At 46.5% G+C, this 14,457-nt stretch overlaps 1 protein-coding gene across 4 annotated transcripts in view; it reads left to right on the forward strand.

The window, feature by feature from the left end:
* The window catches only part of ARHGAP32 (Rho GTPase activating protein 32), a 139,754-nt gene that overhangs the window by 77,743 nt on the left and 47,554 nt on the right, over positions 1-14,457 (forward strand). For all 4 annotated transcript variants that reach the window (XM_065697384.1, XM_065697381.1, XM_065697382.1 and 1 more), the window contains 5 exons: positions 2,105-2,242; positions 4,907-4,999; positions 6,038-6,160; positions 7,108-7,185; positions 12,942-13,023. In XM_065697384.1, the coding sequence (XP_065553456.1) occupies positions 2,105-2,242; positions 4,907-4,999; positions 6,038-6,160; positions 7,108-7,185; positions 12,942-13,023 (514 nt within the window). The remainder of the gene's footprint in view (positions 1-2,104; positions 2,243-4,906; positions 5,000-6,037; positions 6,161-7,107; positions 7,186-12,941; positions 13,024-14,457) is intronic.

A 14,457-nucleotide genomic window follows, 5' to 3' on the forward strand; every position in this document is an offset into this window, starting at 1 on the left:
CCTTGTCACCATGATGGTGTAGCATGGCTTTCATCAGAGGCAAGGAGAACACTGTATAATCTGTTCTCTGCAGCTCATCCTGCTCGCTCCATGCCATGGACCGGTTGTTTGCCAACCCCAGCTATTCCCACCTTGTAAATATAACTCGAATGTCTTGATTACAGGTAAAAAGAGACTGCGTATCTACAGTCCAACGCTTGAAAATATAGAATCATAGAATGGTTTGGGTTGGAAGGGACCTTAAGATCTCATCCAGTTCCAACCTCCTGCCACAGGGGGATTGGAATCTGTCATTGACTTACTGACAGATTTATGATCATTTGACAAATCTGCTTGTGTTTTGTGTGGGTAACGTGTGAGATCATGTTGAAATATCCTCTGAAGTGCAGCAGGCAGAAGGAAATGAAGGATTGCAGCGATTTCTCTGTTGTTTCTTATATTGGTGACTAAACCTTGCTTTAGGTGACTTACCTAGAGAGCAAGAACCACTGAGCTGCAAAAGGTGGAGAGGTTGGAAAGGCTGTCACCTTTCTGCAGATAGACTTGCACTCCTGGTTTTGGTTTTCTCCTTTAGGTGAAAAGTAAATCGACATAACTTCTGGAAATCACAAAGCATTTATGTCCTGTGTAGGTACCCTCTTCGTAGGGTTGTGAAATAGGGGTGATTCCTTGTTTCTGGGCACAGTACACGGTCTGGAGTTGTCTTAAATAAAGAGTTGGTATGCTGAAGTATGGGGTTTGCATTTACAATTGCCTTGAAGGCTTTGGATGTTGGTATAAAAATGATGCTTAGAAGCCTCCTGGCAAATGAATCTAGCAGAATGGTGAATGTGAGGTAATGCTTTTTGTATATCAGGTGAAGAAGGCATCCAGTGGAGATTGAGAGCCACATACAGCACATCTGGTTCAGGCTTTACAGCTCCTTTCCCTAGCGAAGTGTCCCCTCTTATACCATGCATTTCCCTCCTGTTTGTGCTGGTTGCCAGGCTTTTAATCCTTGCTCTGCCTTACAGTGGGCCATGTATCCTGGAGCAATGTAATTCCTTCCTCTGGCATCTTCTTCTGAGTCCATGCCAGAGCACCCGGACTTGGACAGCATGGCTAACATCTCTTGCAGGCTGTGTTGGTTTTCCCATCCTTTCCCAAGGGAGAACAACTGCCTGTGGAGTGAGGCAAGAGTCTGCAATGCTGATGGAGATTCTCTTCTTGCTAAATCACAGAATTCCAGGCTGGTTTGGGCTGGAAGGGACCTCAAAGCTCATCCAGCCCCAACCCCTGCCACGGGCAGGGACCCCTTCCACTGGAGCAGCTTGCTCCAAGCCCCTGTGTCCAACCTGGCCTTGAGCACTGCCAGGGATGGGGCAGTCACAGCTTCCCTGGGCACCCTGTGCCAGCGCCTCAGCACCCTCACGAGGAAGAATAAATAACAGCCATACTGTTGAGTTTGGGCAAGAAAGACTGAAACAAGCACTTTGCACTTGAAAGACACGGTGTGGGAGCTTTGTGGAGGTCCACGGTCACTGAGTCAGCATCCACATCTGTACCACGCGAGCAGTCTCACTTAAGGTGCTGAGAGGATGAATGACTGTTCATAAAGTGCTTTGACCTGTAAACTGCTGCGTTGTTACAGCATTCTTTTATTGATCATAATAGGCCATGCAGCATTTAGAAGTGGTCATTTAGATAGTAATAGCTTCGCAAAGCAAATTATGCTGCCCTGGGCTCTTCCTTGTCCCCTGAAGCAGTGTGTGTCTTGTCAGTGTTTTAACCGGGGCAGTGATATGCACTCAGGAGTAATGTGTTATGCAGCAGAGATTGGTGGGAACAGTTCCTGCCCCAGAGGGTGCTCAGGCATTGGAACAGGCTGCCCAGGGCAGGGCTGCAGGCACCGGCCCTGCAAGTGTTCGCACACCGTGGAGACGAGGCCCTCAGTGCCATGGGTTAGTGGTGGCCTTGGCAGTGCTGGGCAGTAGCTGGATTTGATGAACTTAAAGGGCTTTCCACCCTGGTTGATTCTGTGATTCTCCACACTCTTCTGTTTTCTCCGTCTACCCCAGTGGGTGAGGAGCCTCTAACAGAGGGATTCTCTCTTGTCTTTCTGCAGGGGAGGAGCTGGATCGTGAAGCGCAGTTATGAAGATTTCCGAGTCCTGGACAAGCACCTTCACCTGTGTATTTATGACCGGCGCTTCTCCCAGCTCTCCGAGCTACCCCGCTCTGATGCCCTGAAGGACAACCCAGAGGTGAATTCCCTAAAGCACAGTCATAGAATCATAGAATAGTTAGGGTTGGAAAGGACCTCAAGATCATCCAGTTCCAACCCCCCTGCCATGGGCAGGGACACCTCACACTAAACCATCCCACCCAAGGCTTCATCCAACCTGGCCTTGAACACTGCCAGGGATGGAGCACTCACAACCTCCCTGGGCAACCAATTCCAGTGCCTCAGCACCCTCACAGGAAAGAATTTCCTCCTTATATCCAATCTAAACTTCCCCTGTTTAAGCTTTAACCCGTTACCCCTTGTCCTGTCACTACAGTCCCTGACAAAGAGTCCCTCCCCAGCATCCCTATAGCCCCCCTTCAGATACTGGAAGGCTGCTCTGAGGTCTCCACGCAGCCTTCTCTTCTCCAGGCTGAACAGCCCCAACTTCCTCAGCCTGTCTTCATACAGGAGGTGCTCCAGCCCCTGATCATCCTCGTGGCCTCCTCTGCGCTTGTTCCAGCAGTTCCATGTCCTTTTTATGTTGAGGACACCAGAACTGCACACAATGCTCCAGGTGAGGTCTCACAAGAGCAGAGCAGAGGGGCAGGATCACCTCCTTGGACCTGTTGGTCACGCTCCTTTTGATGCAGCCCAGGGTATGATTGGCTTTCACCAGCAAGGGCTTGGAAGAGAGAGCTTGAAACTGCTTTTTCATGTACAAAGTAGTTTTTATGTAGCCAGGGTTAGGTTTGGACATTGATTACGAGTAAGAAGGTGTAAGAACTATGTGTTTTCCACCCTGAATTTCAATGGGCTAAAGGGAAATGCCCTGCAAGTTCATAAGGATTAATGTGCTGCTAAACATGGAATGGTTATTGAGAGTGTCAGGAGAGAAGCTGTCCAGTCCGTACCTTAGCTAAGAATGTAGTTCCATCTTTGGAAACATCTTCAATGATGTGGATGAGTTCCTGCCTTAATGTTAGCAGCTTGACATTCCAAGGAAATTATGCTGTGCCAGGGCTGGGCACTGCAAGAGCACTGTCATTTGCAGTGCTAGACTCACATCTATGGGCTGAAAACTACTGAAGCATTTGCATTAATGCATTATTTAAATGCTCTTTTAAAAGCTTAAAAAGTGGGGGTTTTCCCTAAATGAAGAAGAGGTGTTTTTCATTGTGAGCTGGAATTCCTTTGGCTTCATAAGCCTGTTGATAACTCAGAGATTCACTCATGTCCATAATGATCTTCTGGGAAGCAGCAGGTGCATCTTGACTGCATTGTGTCAGAAGATGTGGAGAGGGAAGCAATGTAATGCATGGCCAGAGGTTACTTGAGCCAGTGGAGCAGGACAAAACCATTCTGCCTGTCTGTCTGCAGGAGGAGGCTGTTACCCAGTGATGGACAGTGCCCCTTGCTTCATTTCACAGGTCACTTAGCTCAGGGACCTGTGCTTGTATGTTTGCCCGCTGCCATCAAGCACAAGTATGGGACAATCCTGACATGCTGTGCGGGAAGGCTGATGTTGCCTGCCCACAAGATGCATAGCGGAAAAGGGAAACGGGGAAATTGAGGCCATTCAAACAAGAATCCATCCAGCACCTGTAAATCAGAATGTGTGCTCTTTCAGCACGGAGCTGGTGAGAGCTGATTGCTTTTGAGCAACAGGCAGTGGCTGAAGTCAGTACCCACTAGAGTCTGCAGGGCCATTGCATATGGGAAGTTGGTAATGCGGTCCCATTGCTCATCAGAACGTCTGATTTATTAGTTGCTTTGGCTTAATGCAGCCTGTTCCTGTAGAGAATTTAGTTTCTAATCTTTTAAATTCAGCAGAAGCAGCAATATTCAGGGGAGTGAATTCCTGGGTTTATTGTTTTAAGTTCTATTTTAGGCGTTCCTATCTCTTACATCTTTATTTGTACAACTGATTTAATATGCGCTTTATAGCATGAGCCTGAAAATTTCTCTCTAAGCACAGGAGATGTAAAGGTACTGAACAGCTCTACTGCTCCAAAATGGAATTCTGCGGCTGGGTGGCATCTTGCACTGTATTTTTCACTCTGAATTGACCACATTTGAACAGACGTTTGAAGAAAGCAATGTTTTAAACCCCCCTACCAACTCGGGGCTGCTTGGTAAAAGCGCTTTATAACACTGGGAAGCTTTGGGAAGTCCTCCCCAGGTTCTCTTTACTAAAAGCAAGTTTACTGTTACAGAAAGGACATTGCCAAGTGTATTTTAAAACCCCTCTTCTACTGTTTGAAATATTCCCTCTTTCACCAAGGGGACAGCCTGAGTTGCCACATTTCTAAGGGTTTGCAAGTGGGTGGGCATAGTGGGGTTTGTTGCGCTAAATGGTTCCAGGCTGTGTTTGATGTCCATAATGTATGATTTGTTTGGTATGAAATTCATGATGAGAAAAGAGCTTTAGGTTTCAGGTGTCTTGACAAGGGAGATTAATGAAATCTTATATCTGTTATAAAAAGAACTATTACTTTCACAGGGAGCTGCTGCTTTACCCTGTTTTTCTGGTGTGTAATCACTGTAGTGTGCTGTCCTCCTGCCAATGACAGATTTCCTTGCAAAAGGGAATATATCACTTTTATGACAATGGACACTTTATGGTCTCTCTCTAAGTCTGAAGAAGTCTTTCCAAACTGGTGCATTAACAGAACAACTCTGTCTCTCTTTCTTTCTGTCCCAGCTTGTCACCCAGATGCTGATGGCTTACCTGTCACGTCTCTCCGCCATCGCAGGCAACAAGATAAACTGTGGGCCTGCTCTCACATGGATGGAGGTATGGGATGAAGCTTAGGTTGTTCTTTGCTTCATGACCTTAGCAAGCCGCAAATGTGCTCGTTGGCCTTTCCAGAAAGAGGTAGAATCCTTCCAGACCTATTGGTGTCACTGAAACGCTATCCTAAAAGCTTTACTCCCTGGTTACCAGCATATAAGTGGCCAAAGAATGTCTAGAACGAACAGAATCAGATCCAGTGTTCATACAGGAGCTTTTCCCTCCCGTCTTGCTTGGATTTTGTCACCCAAAGACATATCATTCTGCTAAGACAAGTAAAAGGAGGTGACAATTCCAGGGAAGCAGTGACTTGGGCAGTCTGGAAAAGTCCCCGAGGAACAGACTGCAGAAAGCACACACATTCTTACCCTCCTTTTAGGCAAGGCAATAGTGCAAGTGTGGCAAAGCTATTGGGGCTGTCTCAGTTATGGGGTTTGCCTGCCCTCTTTATTTTAATTTCCCTGGTGATGGCTACAGAAGCAATCAAATCAGTTCCCATTTACTGTTGGCTAAACCGGTGCTGTTTGCATATTGTGAATTGTAGCTTTTGTTTCTCTGTTAATGCTCTTCTGCCACCTCAAACAACAGACCTCATTGGGCCAGGAGTACAGGAAAGACTGGGGCTAAGAGATGAAGCCCCCCTTGTCTGTGTCAGCAGTGCTGTTGCCGATTAGTCGTGTGGAGATACGTGTGTCTTTCCATTGCCTGATGGTATTGCTGCACACCAGAAATAGAAACACCTATTATTAGGCTGTTGCAATTCAGGTTTAAATGGTTGTAATAAGGATTTTGAGTGCATTTTCCTGCAATTTTCCCTGCTGATATCCTCCTCGCCCTGAAATACTCTTCCTGGGTTGCTCTCCCTCTCCCTGGCTGTGTGTGCTGTGCCCTGCTCTGTGTGCGCTGCTCTCCTCAGGGGGCCCTCAAGCTGTGCTGTTGCTGGGAATCAGCTTGAAGCCCCTGCCATGGAGATGAGCATCACTAAAATGCCTCCTCGCTTGTCCCCAGCTGCCTCACAGTCTCCTGTGCTCTTTATTTCAGATTGATAACAAGGGGAATCACCTGCTAGTCCACGAGGAATCATCCATTAATGTTCCTGCTATTGCCGCTGCCCATGTTATTAAGAGATATATTGCTCAAGCAGCAGATGAACTGTCCTTTGAGGTAAATAACAGAACTTCTATTCCTCATTGTCATATATAGCAGAGTGTAACGTGTCTGTGGTGTGTGTGCACATCAGGAATATATTCAGACACTTACAGAATGTTTTGTGAGGTGAAGCTTAGAAGATTCAGTTAAATACTCGATTTGCAATGGGTTAGATACAGGGAGGAGTTCAGTCATCTGTAAAATACAGCTTTACTTGGCATTAGTATCTCCTGATTACACGGATGCTGCCAAGTGCTCCAGCCTGGTCTCTGAGCAGCAGCTCATACTGCACAGGGTATTAAAAGTATGTTGTCTCTGTCCACATACGTGTGTGAGGACACATGCCAAGTTCATTCCTCACTGGCCAGTTTACACAAGCTGTGCTCCTGTTGGCAAGGCCATGTCTAACCCCGTTTGTAAAAGCTTTTGCTCCCATGGAAAGTAAAGAACCAGACTGTCAAAGGATTTGATGCTTGAAGAATGTGATCCTCTAAAGCTGCTCTGAAGATCTTGCTTGATGCAGAGTAGGAGCTGCTGTTGGAGCAAAGATCTGGAAGATGAGACCCTGGAAGTCTTTGGGTGTCCACCTCTTGTCTGTTCTACCCAGAGAGCAGCATTTCATGCTCTGATTGTTCATGTGCAGTGCTACTATCAATGGAGCATTCATGGTGGTGTACAAAGAAGTGTCAAGGGAAACAGGTAGTGCCCAGAGGAGCGTTTGTGATCACATTGTTGGCATGCAGCACAGGAAGGAAAGATAATGGTGCTGGTCTGGTGCTGCCATGGCTTTGTGCGTATTCAGGTGCAGTAACTCTTCTGCCTCACATTTGGATCTCACAAAGGCAGATACCTCAAGATTGCATTTCTGCAGTTGAACAGGTTTTCTGCAGTGTTGAAAAATGCAGTTATTCAAACCATGCTGTGAACTGCCGGCTGTGATTGATGTTGCCGTTGTTTTCCAGGTGGGAGACATCGTGTCTGTTATTGATATGCCACCAAAGGAGCTGACTACATGGTGGAGAGGCAAACACGGATTTCAGGTAGACACAAGCATCGGGCACGATATGCAACTTAATGAAAGGCAGAAAACTCAGCAGTGTGTTTATGGGACTGCTGTGCCTGCACAGGATGTGAGCAGTGCCCCTGTGTCGGTGTAAGAGGACTTTCTCTCTGGACTTCCTGCCTAACTGTTTGAGTTAAGGATAGCCATGACCCTTTGGACAGCTGATAGCAGTGGAAGCTGATACTGCACCCCCTCCACTGCAGCTGACACTGTTATTCAAATCATCTCTGTAATCAATGTTATTCAAATCATCTCGTTCCTTCCACTCTCTAAAGCTAGATCAGGCAGAACATCGAGGGTTTAGAGAAAGCCAGTTGGTGAGACACTGCCACTGACTTGGACAAGGCACCCAACTACCCTGTGCTTTCATGTCTGCATTTATTGTGTAGCCTTAGCACTACTGGTCTCTGTAAGTGTTACAGCAGAGAGGATTAAACTCCATTTTCAAGAGATCCTAAACATTCCTGGGAATTAGGTACCAAACCTTTTGTGTCAAAGAGGCACTGCTCTGCCCAAAGAGTTTTATTCCCAGCCTGGGTTTCCTCATCAGGGCTTTAAAAGAGAGAAGTCTCTATTTACAAACAAAACCTTCCACTAGAGCAGGGTGCTCCAAGCTCCTGTGTCCAACCTGGCCTTTAACACTGCCAGGGAAGCCACAGCTTCTCTGGGCACCCTGTGCCAGCACCTCAGCACCCTCACAGGGAAGAGCTTCTGCCTAAGAGCTCAGCTCAGTCTCCCCTCGGGCAGGTTAAAGCCATTCCCCTTGGCCTGTCCCTACAGGCCCTCATCCAGGTTTCCTGCGGCCCCTTTAGGCACTGGAGCTGCTCTGAGGTCTCCCCTTCAGGAGCCTTCTCTTCTCCAGGCTGCCCCAGCCCAGCTCTCTCAGCCTGGCTCCAGAGCAGAGCTGCTCCAGCCCTCGCAGCATCTCCGTGGCCTCAGTGCAAGCTGCCTGCTTGCCATCAGCGTGGCTGAAATCACGACTAGATACGAGAACTGCTGGTGATTGAAGGCACAAGAAGCAAGAGAGCTCTTGTGCAACCTGTCACTGCCTTCTGCCTCTCGGATCAGAGCAATCCTAGGGTGCTTTCCCAGCATAAAGATACGTTGATCAGCAAACCATTTGAAGAGGGATTTGTCTGTATCCATGCACAGTCAGCCTACTGACACAACAGATCCGAGCAGCTGCAGAGGTAGAACACCATATTCTGGCTTAACAGAAAACTAGGGGTGGAATAATCTCGTGTCTTACGTTATAAGCAAGCCTTTCACAATGTGAGTCCGATCATGACCACTGAGCCACACCACTGGAAGCACAGCAGCTGTAGTACACGTTTCAGTAGCTCTCAGGATGCGCTTGGTTGTGTGCTTTGGGAAGCAAACCGTATCCTGGGCTGCATCAAGAGGAGCATGACCAATAGGTCCAAGGAGGTGATCCTGCCCCTCTGCTCTCGTGAGACCTCACCTGGAGCATTGTGTGCAGTTCTGGTGTCCTCAACATAAAAAGGACACGGAACTGTTGGAACAAGTCCAGAGGAGGCCACGAGGATGATCAGGGACTGGAGCACCTCCCGTATGAAGACAGGCTGAGAAAGCTGGGGCTGTTCAGCTGAGGCAGGTAACAAACCATCTGGGTGCTTTCTGCTCCCCCTGACTGCCAAGTAAAGCTGCTTGGAGCAGAGGTGGTTTCCAGCAGCTGTATCTGGGCTGACAGGCAGTGATTTCGTCAGCTATGCAAACTCAGTTATTACTACATCAACAGAGTTCTTCACACACCGTGGCTCTGATTTGCAGAGAGGTGCATTTTTCCTAGGAGTTGATAGGTTTTGTCAGTTCTTTGAGCAGGACTTGGCAGAGCTTTTCATTTCCATGAAATCAGCTACCAAGAGATGCCAATTCCAGTGTGGTACAAAGAGGGAGGGGGGGGGTTAGTGTAAGTTTAAGGCCCATAAGCTGTGAGAGTGCAGGAAAAGCACGCTTTCCTGATATAACAGGGGATTTTGGGCCATGCTAACTGCTGCAGTGAGAAGAGAATTCAGAGAAAGGAGATTATCTCTGGTGCTGGTACACCAGAGTGTGTTACCATTCAGTACCAAACTGGTCTTGATGAGTGTACAGGTGAAGAATGTTGTTATAGTTACAGGTTCTGATGAAGCTCTGCAGCCTTGGAAGCATTTGTTCTAGGCAAACAATCGTGTTCCCGTGTAGGAACAGAAGGTGATAAGGTGATAGCAATCAGTTGATCCAGTCATTTTAATGGGTGACATAAATCAACCAGCACTGGCTTGCCCCAGAGGGTTGTGATTCTGAGAGCAGAGAAAAGGACGAGGCCCAAAGACCAAATGCGTGGCCAGTTTATTCGTGTTAATGCTCAGGTTTCTGCTTTGGGCTCAGAAAGGAGCAAGGTTTTATGCAACGGCCGCAGCTTACACTGTAAATCATGCCTTGATAGAGGTGAGCAAGGCTTTGCTCCATAGGGAAAACCATGACTTTGGGACTGAAGAGAACTGATTTGGTTGTGTGCATTTAAAGCAGCTGTAACTTGGTTATGTCTGGGCAGAAGTGTGTTCATTTCTGCACGTCTCCCCAGCTACTGGAGTGAATAAAGGCTTTCTCTGTGGTGGGCAGATGAACAAGAGGCAGCTCTACTGATACCATCAGAAAAGCAGATCCAATAGGTTACAAGTGTGTTCAATGTGAGCTGGAGCTTTGATTCTGCGTGGAAGTCAATTTATTCTGTGCCAGGCAGAGCTATCCTGCAGGGATGAATCACCATTCCTGTTACCCTCCAATTCCCTGGTAGAGTTGCAGGTCCTTTTCTCCCAGTACCTGATCTAATGACTGCCTTGCAAGACACTAAAGCCAATGCAGAAGGGAACAGCTCGCTGGGCTATCATTTACTCTGCTTAAAGTAAAGCGATTTTGAACACATTTCTCCTCCAGCCTTTCTCTTTTCAAATGCCCTTAGTGAGTCACTGCTTTCCTTGTCAGATTGTTACCTAAATTGCAGCCACCTCCACACTAAGAGCCTTCCAGCCCTCTTTGTTCTCCTTTTCCTTCATGCTTTGTCTTTTCAATCACAGTTTCAGGCAGCTGAATCACGAGGGAGAGGCCCTTTTTTGATGCACAAGTGCCTTTGGATGTGCTGGATAATTCTGTCTCTTAGTTGCACTGCTGCTGGAGGTGACACAAAGCACTGTAGTAACCAGAAGTGGATTGGACTTTTTGGTAACACATGGGCTTGAACTGGTTGTGGCCCTTGCTTTCACACCCGTGGTCCATGCTGAACCTGAACACGGGCTTTAAGACTGAATAGATTTCCCAAGAAGGGACATGGATCGGTCAGTGGTGAAGCATTAGTTTGCTTTCCTCCTTTGGTTAAGGTGTGTGGTGGTATTTTAGATGACTTTGTATTGATCTAAATATATTGCTGTTCATTTTCGGATGTTGCCTTTAATCCAGTGCCTGACTCCATCAGTTGAGATTAACTCCTGGCCTAAACTCCTTTATTCATACAAAACCAGGGAAAACTTTGCAGGGGAGGAAAAGCAGCATCTTTTAAGTGAGTGGGAATGAGGCAAAGTAACAGGTTGTGACCCTGAAGATGATCTCTTGGGATCATTTCATCATTTCAGTCATTTCATTGCTTGAAAATGATCTTGAAAGAAGAGTTGGAATAAATAAGTCAGAAGATGTAAGCCATGAGATGTGGTACCAGGGAATTAACATCGGATTGCTTGTCAACAGCAGCATGAGGGAAAATGCCCCTTCCCTAAAAAATCCGGTAGTTGGGAACATGGCAGAAATGACCCCATGAGAACAGTACAGTGTTTTATTTGGGCATGGTTCTGAGGTATCTAGAAGTAATGGCAAAAAAGGGGTTTTCTTTCCTTCCTGAATTCGTGTTTAGCATTTTCTATTGCTAACAGGGAAAACATTAGGTTGCCAATCAAAGGCAAATGAGCTTTTGATTACAGGATGGGATTTGGGGCTGGATTTAGATCCACCGTTTTTCACAGTCTCCCATATGTATCGTTTGTGTGATGGGCTCAGACTCCCACTGGATATGTATATTTTTCCTAGCATAAATATTGTCTCCTTCATCTCTTGCACAGGAGATGCCCAAGAGAGGCTCTTAGCTATGGTAAAGTAGTTAAAAACCATAGACTAGGTATTGTTTAAGTATATTTTGCCCAGAGAAGCTGTGGCTGCCCCATCCCTGGCAGTGCTCAAGGCCAGGTTGGACACAGGGGCTTGGAGCAAGCTGCTCCAGTGGAAGGGGTCCCTGCCCGTGGCAGGGGTTGGGACTGGATGGGCTTTAAGGTCCTTTCCAGCACAAACCAGGCTGGGATTCGATGAAATCATTTCTCCCAGATATGGAGACTGTTGAGTGGCATGTGAATTCCTGCTGGCACATCCTATTTCATCAGAGCATTAAGATCCTCACCACACGCCAGTCTTTAAACTCTACACTGGTTTTGACAGTGTCTCTGCCATTTCTGAGTTAGGGATGCAGGGAAAGCTGCCACGATGAGGGTCGGTGCAGGAGCACTGCAAATGAACATTTGAGAGGAGTGGGTATGGTTAAGAAGCTCGTGTGGTATGTTCATCAGCTGTTCTTCAGGTCAGTGTTCAGTAATGAATATATGGCACTTTTCTCCCCTGTCCTTTGGTGACAGAGAAACTGAGGCACAAGGGTTGCACTGGCTTGTCCACGTTCAGATGCTCACCAGGAATTCTGGCTCCTGTTAGAGCTGGTTTTGCTACCTCACATTCTAAAACCACTTATGTTTAGTCAAATCTCTGGGTTCTCACTTACAAAAGCAGAACTCACTGTGTATTTTATTACATCTCAGTTCTAAGACTGAATTGAATTCAATAGAACTAAAACCACATCTCTTAAACACAAGTTGTGAATGCTCCATCCCTGGCAGTGTTCAAGGCTAGGTCGGACAGGGCCTTGGGCAACATGGTCTAGTGTGGGGCATCCCTGCCCATGGCAGGGACTTGGAACTGGATGATCTTAAGGTCCTTTCCAACCTAATTTGATCTATGATTCTATGAAACACACTTATTTGGGATGCTTCAGTAGTATCATGAATCACCCCATTAGCTCATCAGACCAAGCACATGCAGTAAGGCAAGCACATGGTAGAGAGCTTTGTGCATTCAATGTGTCGTCTCTTAACTTAGTGCATGAGAATACGCCTTTTTTTCTGTAATGGGCCTACACAGACAGGCAAATACATTGAACCATACCGGATTTCAGTTTTCTAAAGGAATAAAATGCTCAAGTGCTTGTGAATATGGTATTTTAGCAGTGAAAACAGCGAGGTGTTGGTGTGATTTGAGCACACACGGTTGAGCTGCTAAGAGCTCTTCCTTACATTTCATGGGACATACATGCAGTGCAGGAAACCCAGCAGAAGTCTTTCTGCCTCTCTTGAGCTCCACTTGTGCTTTAGGGGTGTGTAGCACACTTATCCTCTCCCCTCTCTGTTACAATTGAATATGAACCAGGCTTAGAAAACAGACTCACAGCAGTGGTTTACAGCACTAACTCTTGGGTTTGTAGGATTTTAGCTGCATCACTTCTCTCAGGCTGGTCATTTTATGGTGGGGCATGTTTTGGAGCATCAGAGAGGAAGGAAAATGTTTCCCAGGTGCTGGTTTAACAGGTCAGATGTGAAACCCACCGCACTGAGCCTTGTGCCTCTCTTTGTGTTTCTGCCACAGGTTGGATTTTTCCCTAGCGAGTGTGTTGAACTAATTAACGACAAAGTTCCTCAGTCCGTGACCAACTCTGTGCCAAAACCAGGTACGTGTGTTCAGGTTTATGATGAGCGAACGGATCTTTTCGGTGTTCCATGTTTAATACCGCCTTTATACCTACACACCGTGTTACACTCTGCGTGTCGATCATTCTTTGTACGTACCGTGTTACCCTTTCTATGTGTCAATCATCCCCACGTTCCCTCTCTCTGAGTAGCTCCCACTGGTGAATGTCTTTCATCTGCAGTGTTTTGTAAGCTCCTGTCAACGTCCATCTCCTGCATGGTTTGAAAGATTTTAAGCTTGTAAGGACTTAAATACATTCAGCAATCTGGAAGTAGCGATTCCATGCGACCTCCTGCTTCCTGGTGTCCAGAAGGTGTTGTCTGTTGGGTTATTTTCATACAGCGGACAGGTGACCCAAAAATGCTTCTGCTGACTTGGATGGAATAGATTAATTAGGTGCTGAAAGCTTCCTTCTGTTTGAGGATTGATGGAGAGGGTCGGATTTAACAGAACTTGGAATCCTGATTGCTTCTGCTCTGGGTATATGACTCCATCTACTTCCTACTGCCCTCTGTACCAGGCAGATTACTACCCAGCATTGCTGAGGAAAGGGAAAATAAATAGAAAATGAGACCTTGGATCTATTCTGTTGTCACCCCAGTATACACTGGAAGTAACTGCAGGTAAATGTGCTGGCATAATTGCCATCTCTGCAGGGCGTGCTGGTGGTGAAGCTTTTGTTCTAAGTTAGAATAAGAAAATCTGTGTCTTCATGTAGATGAAGATAGAGCTATATATCTTTTGTATCAAGAGAAGCAATCTGAAATTGCTGATCTTTCTTCAAATGTTATGCAGCTGGCAAGTTGGGCTGGAAGATGGTTAACTGGGGTTCTTTGCATCTATTTGAATGATGTTCCTTATCTTCTCAGATTGCTGACTTGATATTTGGAAACAAATAGATGTGATTCAGAAGTTTGGCTTTTACTGAGGGAAATGTGTTTTATCAGATCTTGTCTTGCAGCTTGGAACTTGTGGTTCAGTGGTAAAAAGCCATCAGTGCACTGCATGAATCTACGTGCTTCAAAGAGCTGACAGCTTAGGGAAACCGTGTCCTCAGCCTTTGGTATTGCAAGCCTTTGTTATTCCTGGGAGCATGCAAATGGATTTGTTGGAATCAGTGTCATGGAGAATTCAAAGCAATCCAAAGCGCTGCAGCAGGTGGTCATTCCATAAATCCAGTATCTGCCTTTTGCTGTTTGAAGTTGATGTCTCAGGACTGCGATCAGCCACTTCTCTGTGCTCTCTGCTAAAGCACGGGGACAAGGGCGGCTTTAAATCTAAATACAGGCCAGGCTGATCCATACAATCATAAGCAAAGTGTTTGCTATTAAATATGGCTCAGGCAGTGAAGTGTCATGAGCTGCTAGTGAGTAGTTTCTTGCTGTGCTTTAATGAGAGATAATGAAGCAGCACG

The sequence above is a fragment of the Lathamus discolor genome, chromosome 17 (genome assembly GCF_037157495.1).
Source record: "Lathamus discolor isolate bLatDis1 chromosome 17, bLatDis1.hap1, whole genome shotgun sequence".
NCBI lineage: Eukaryota > Metazoa > Chordata > Aves > Psittaciformes > Psittacidae > Lathamus > Lathamus discolor.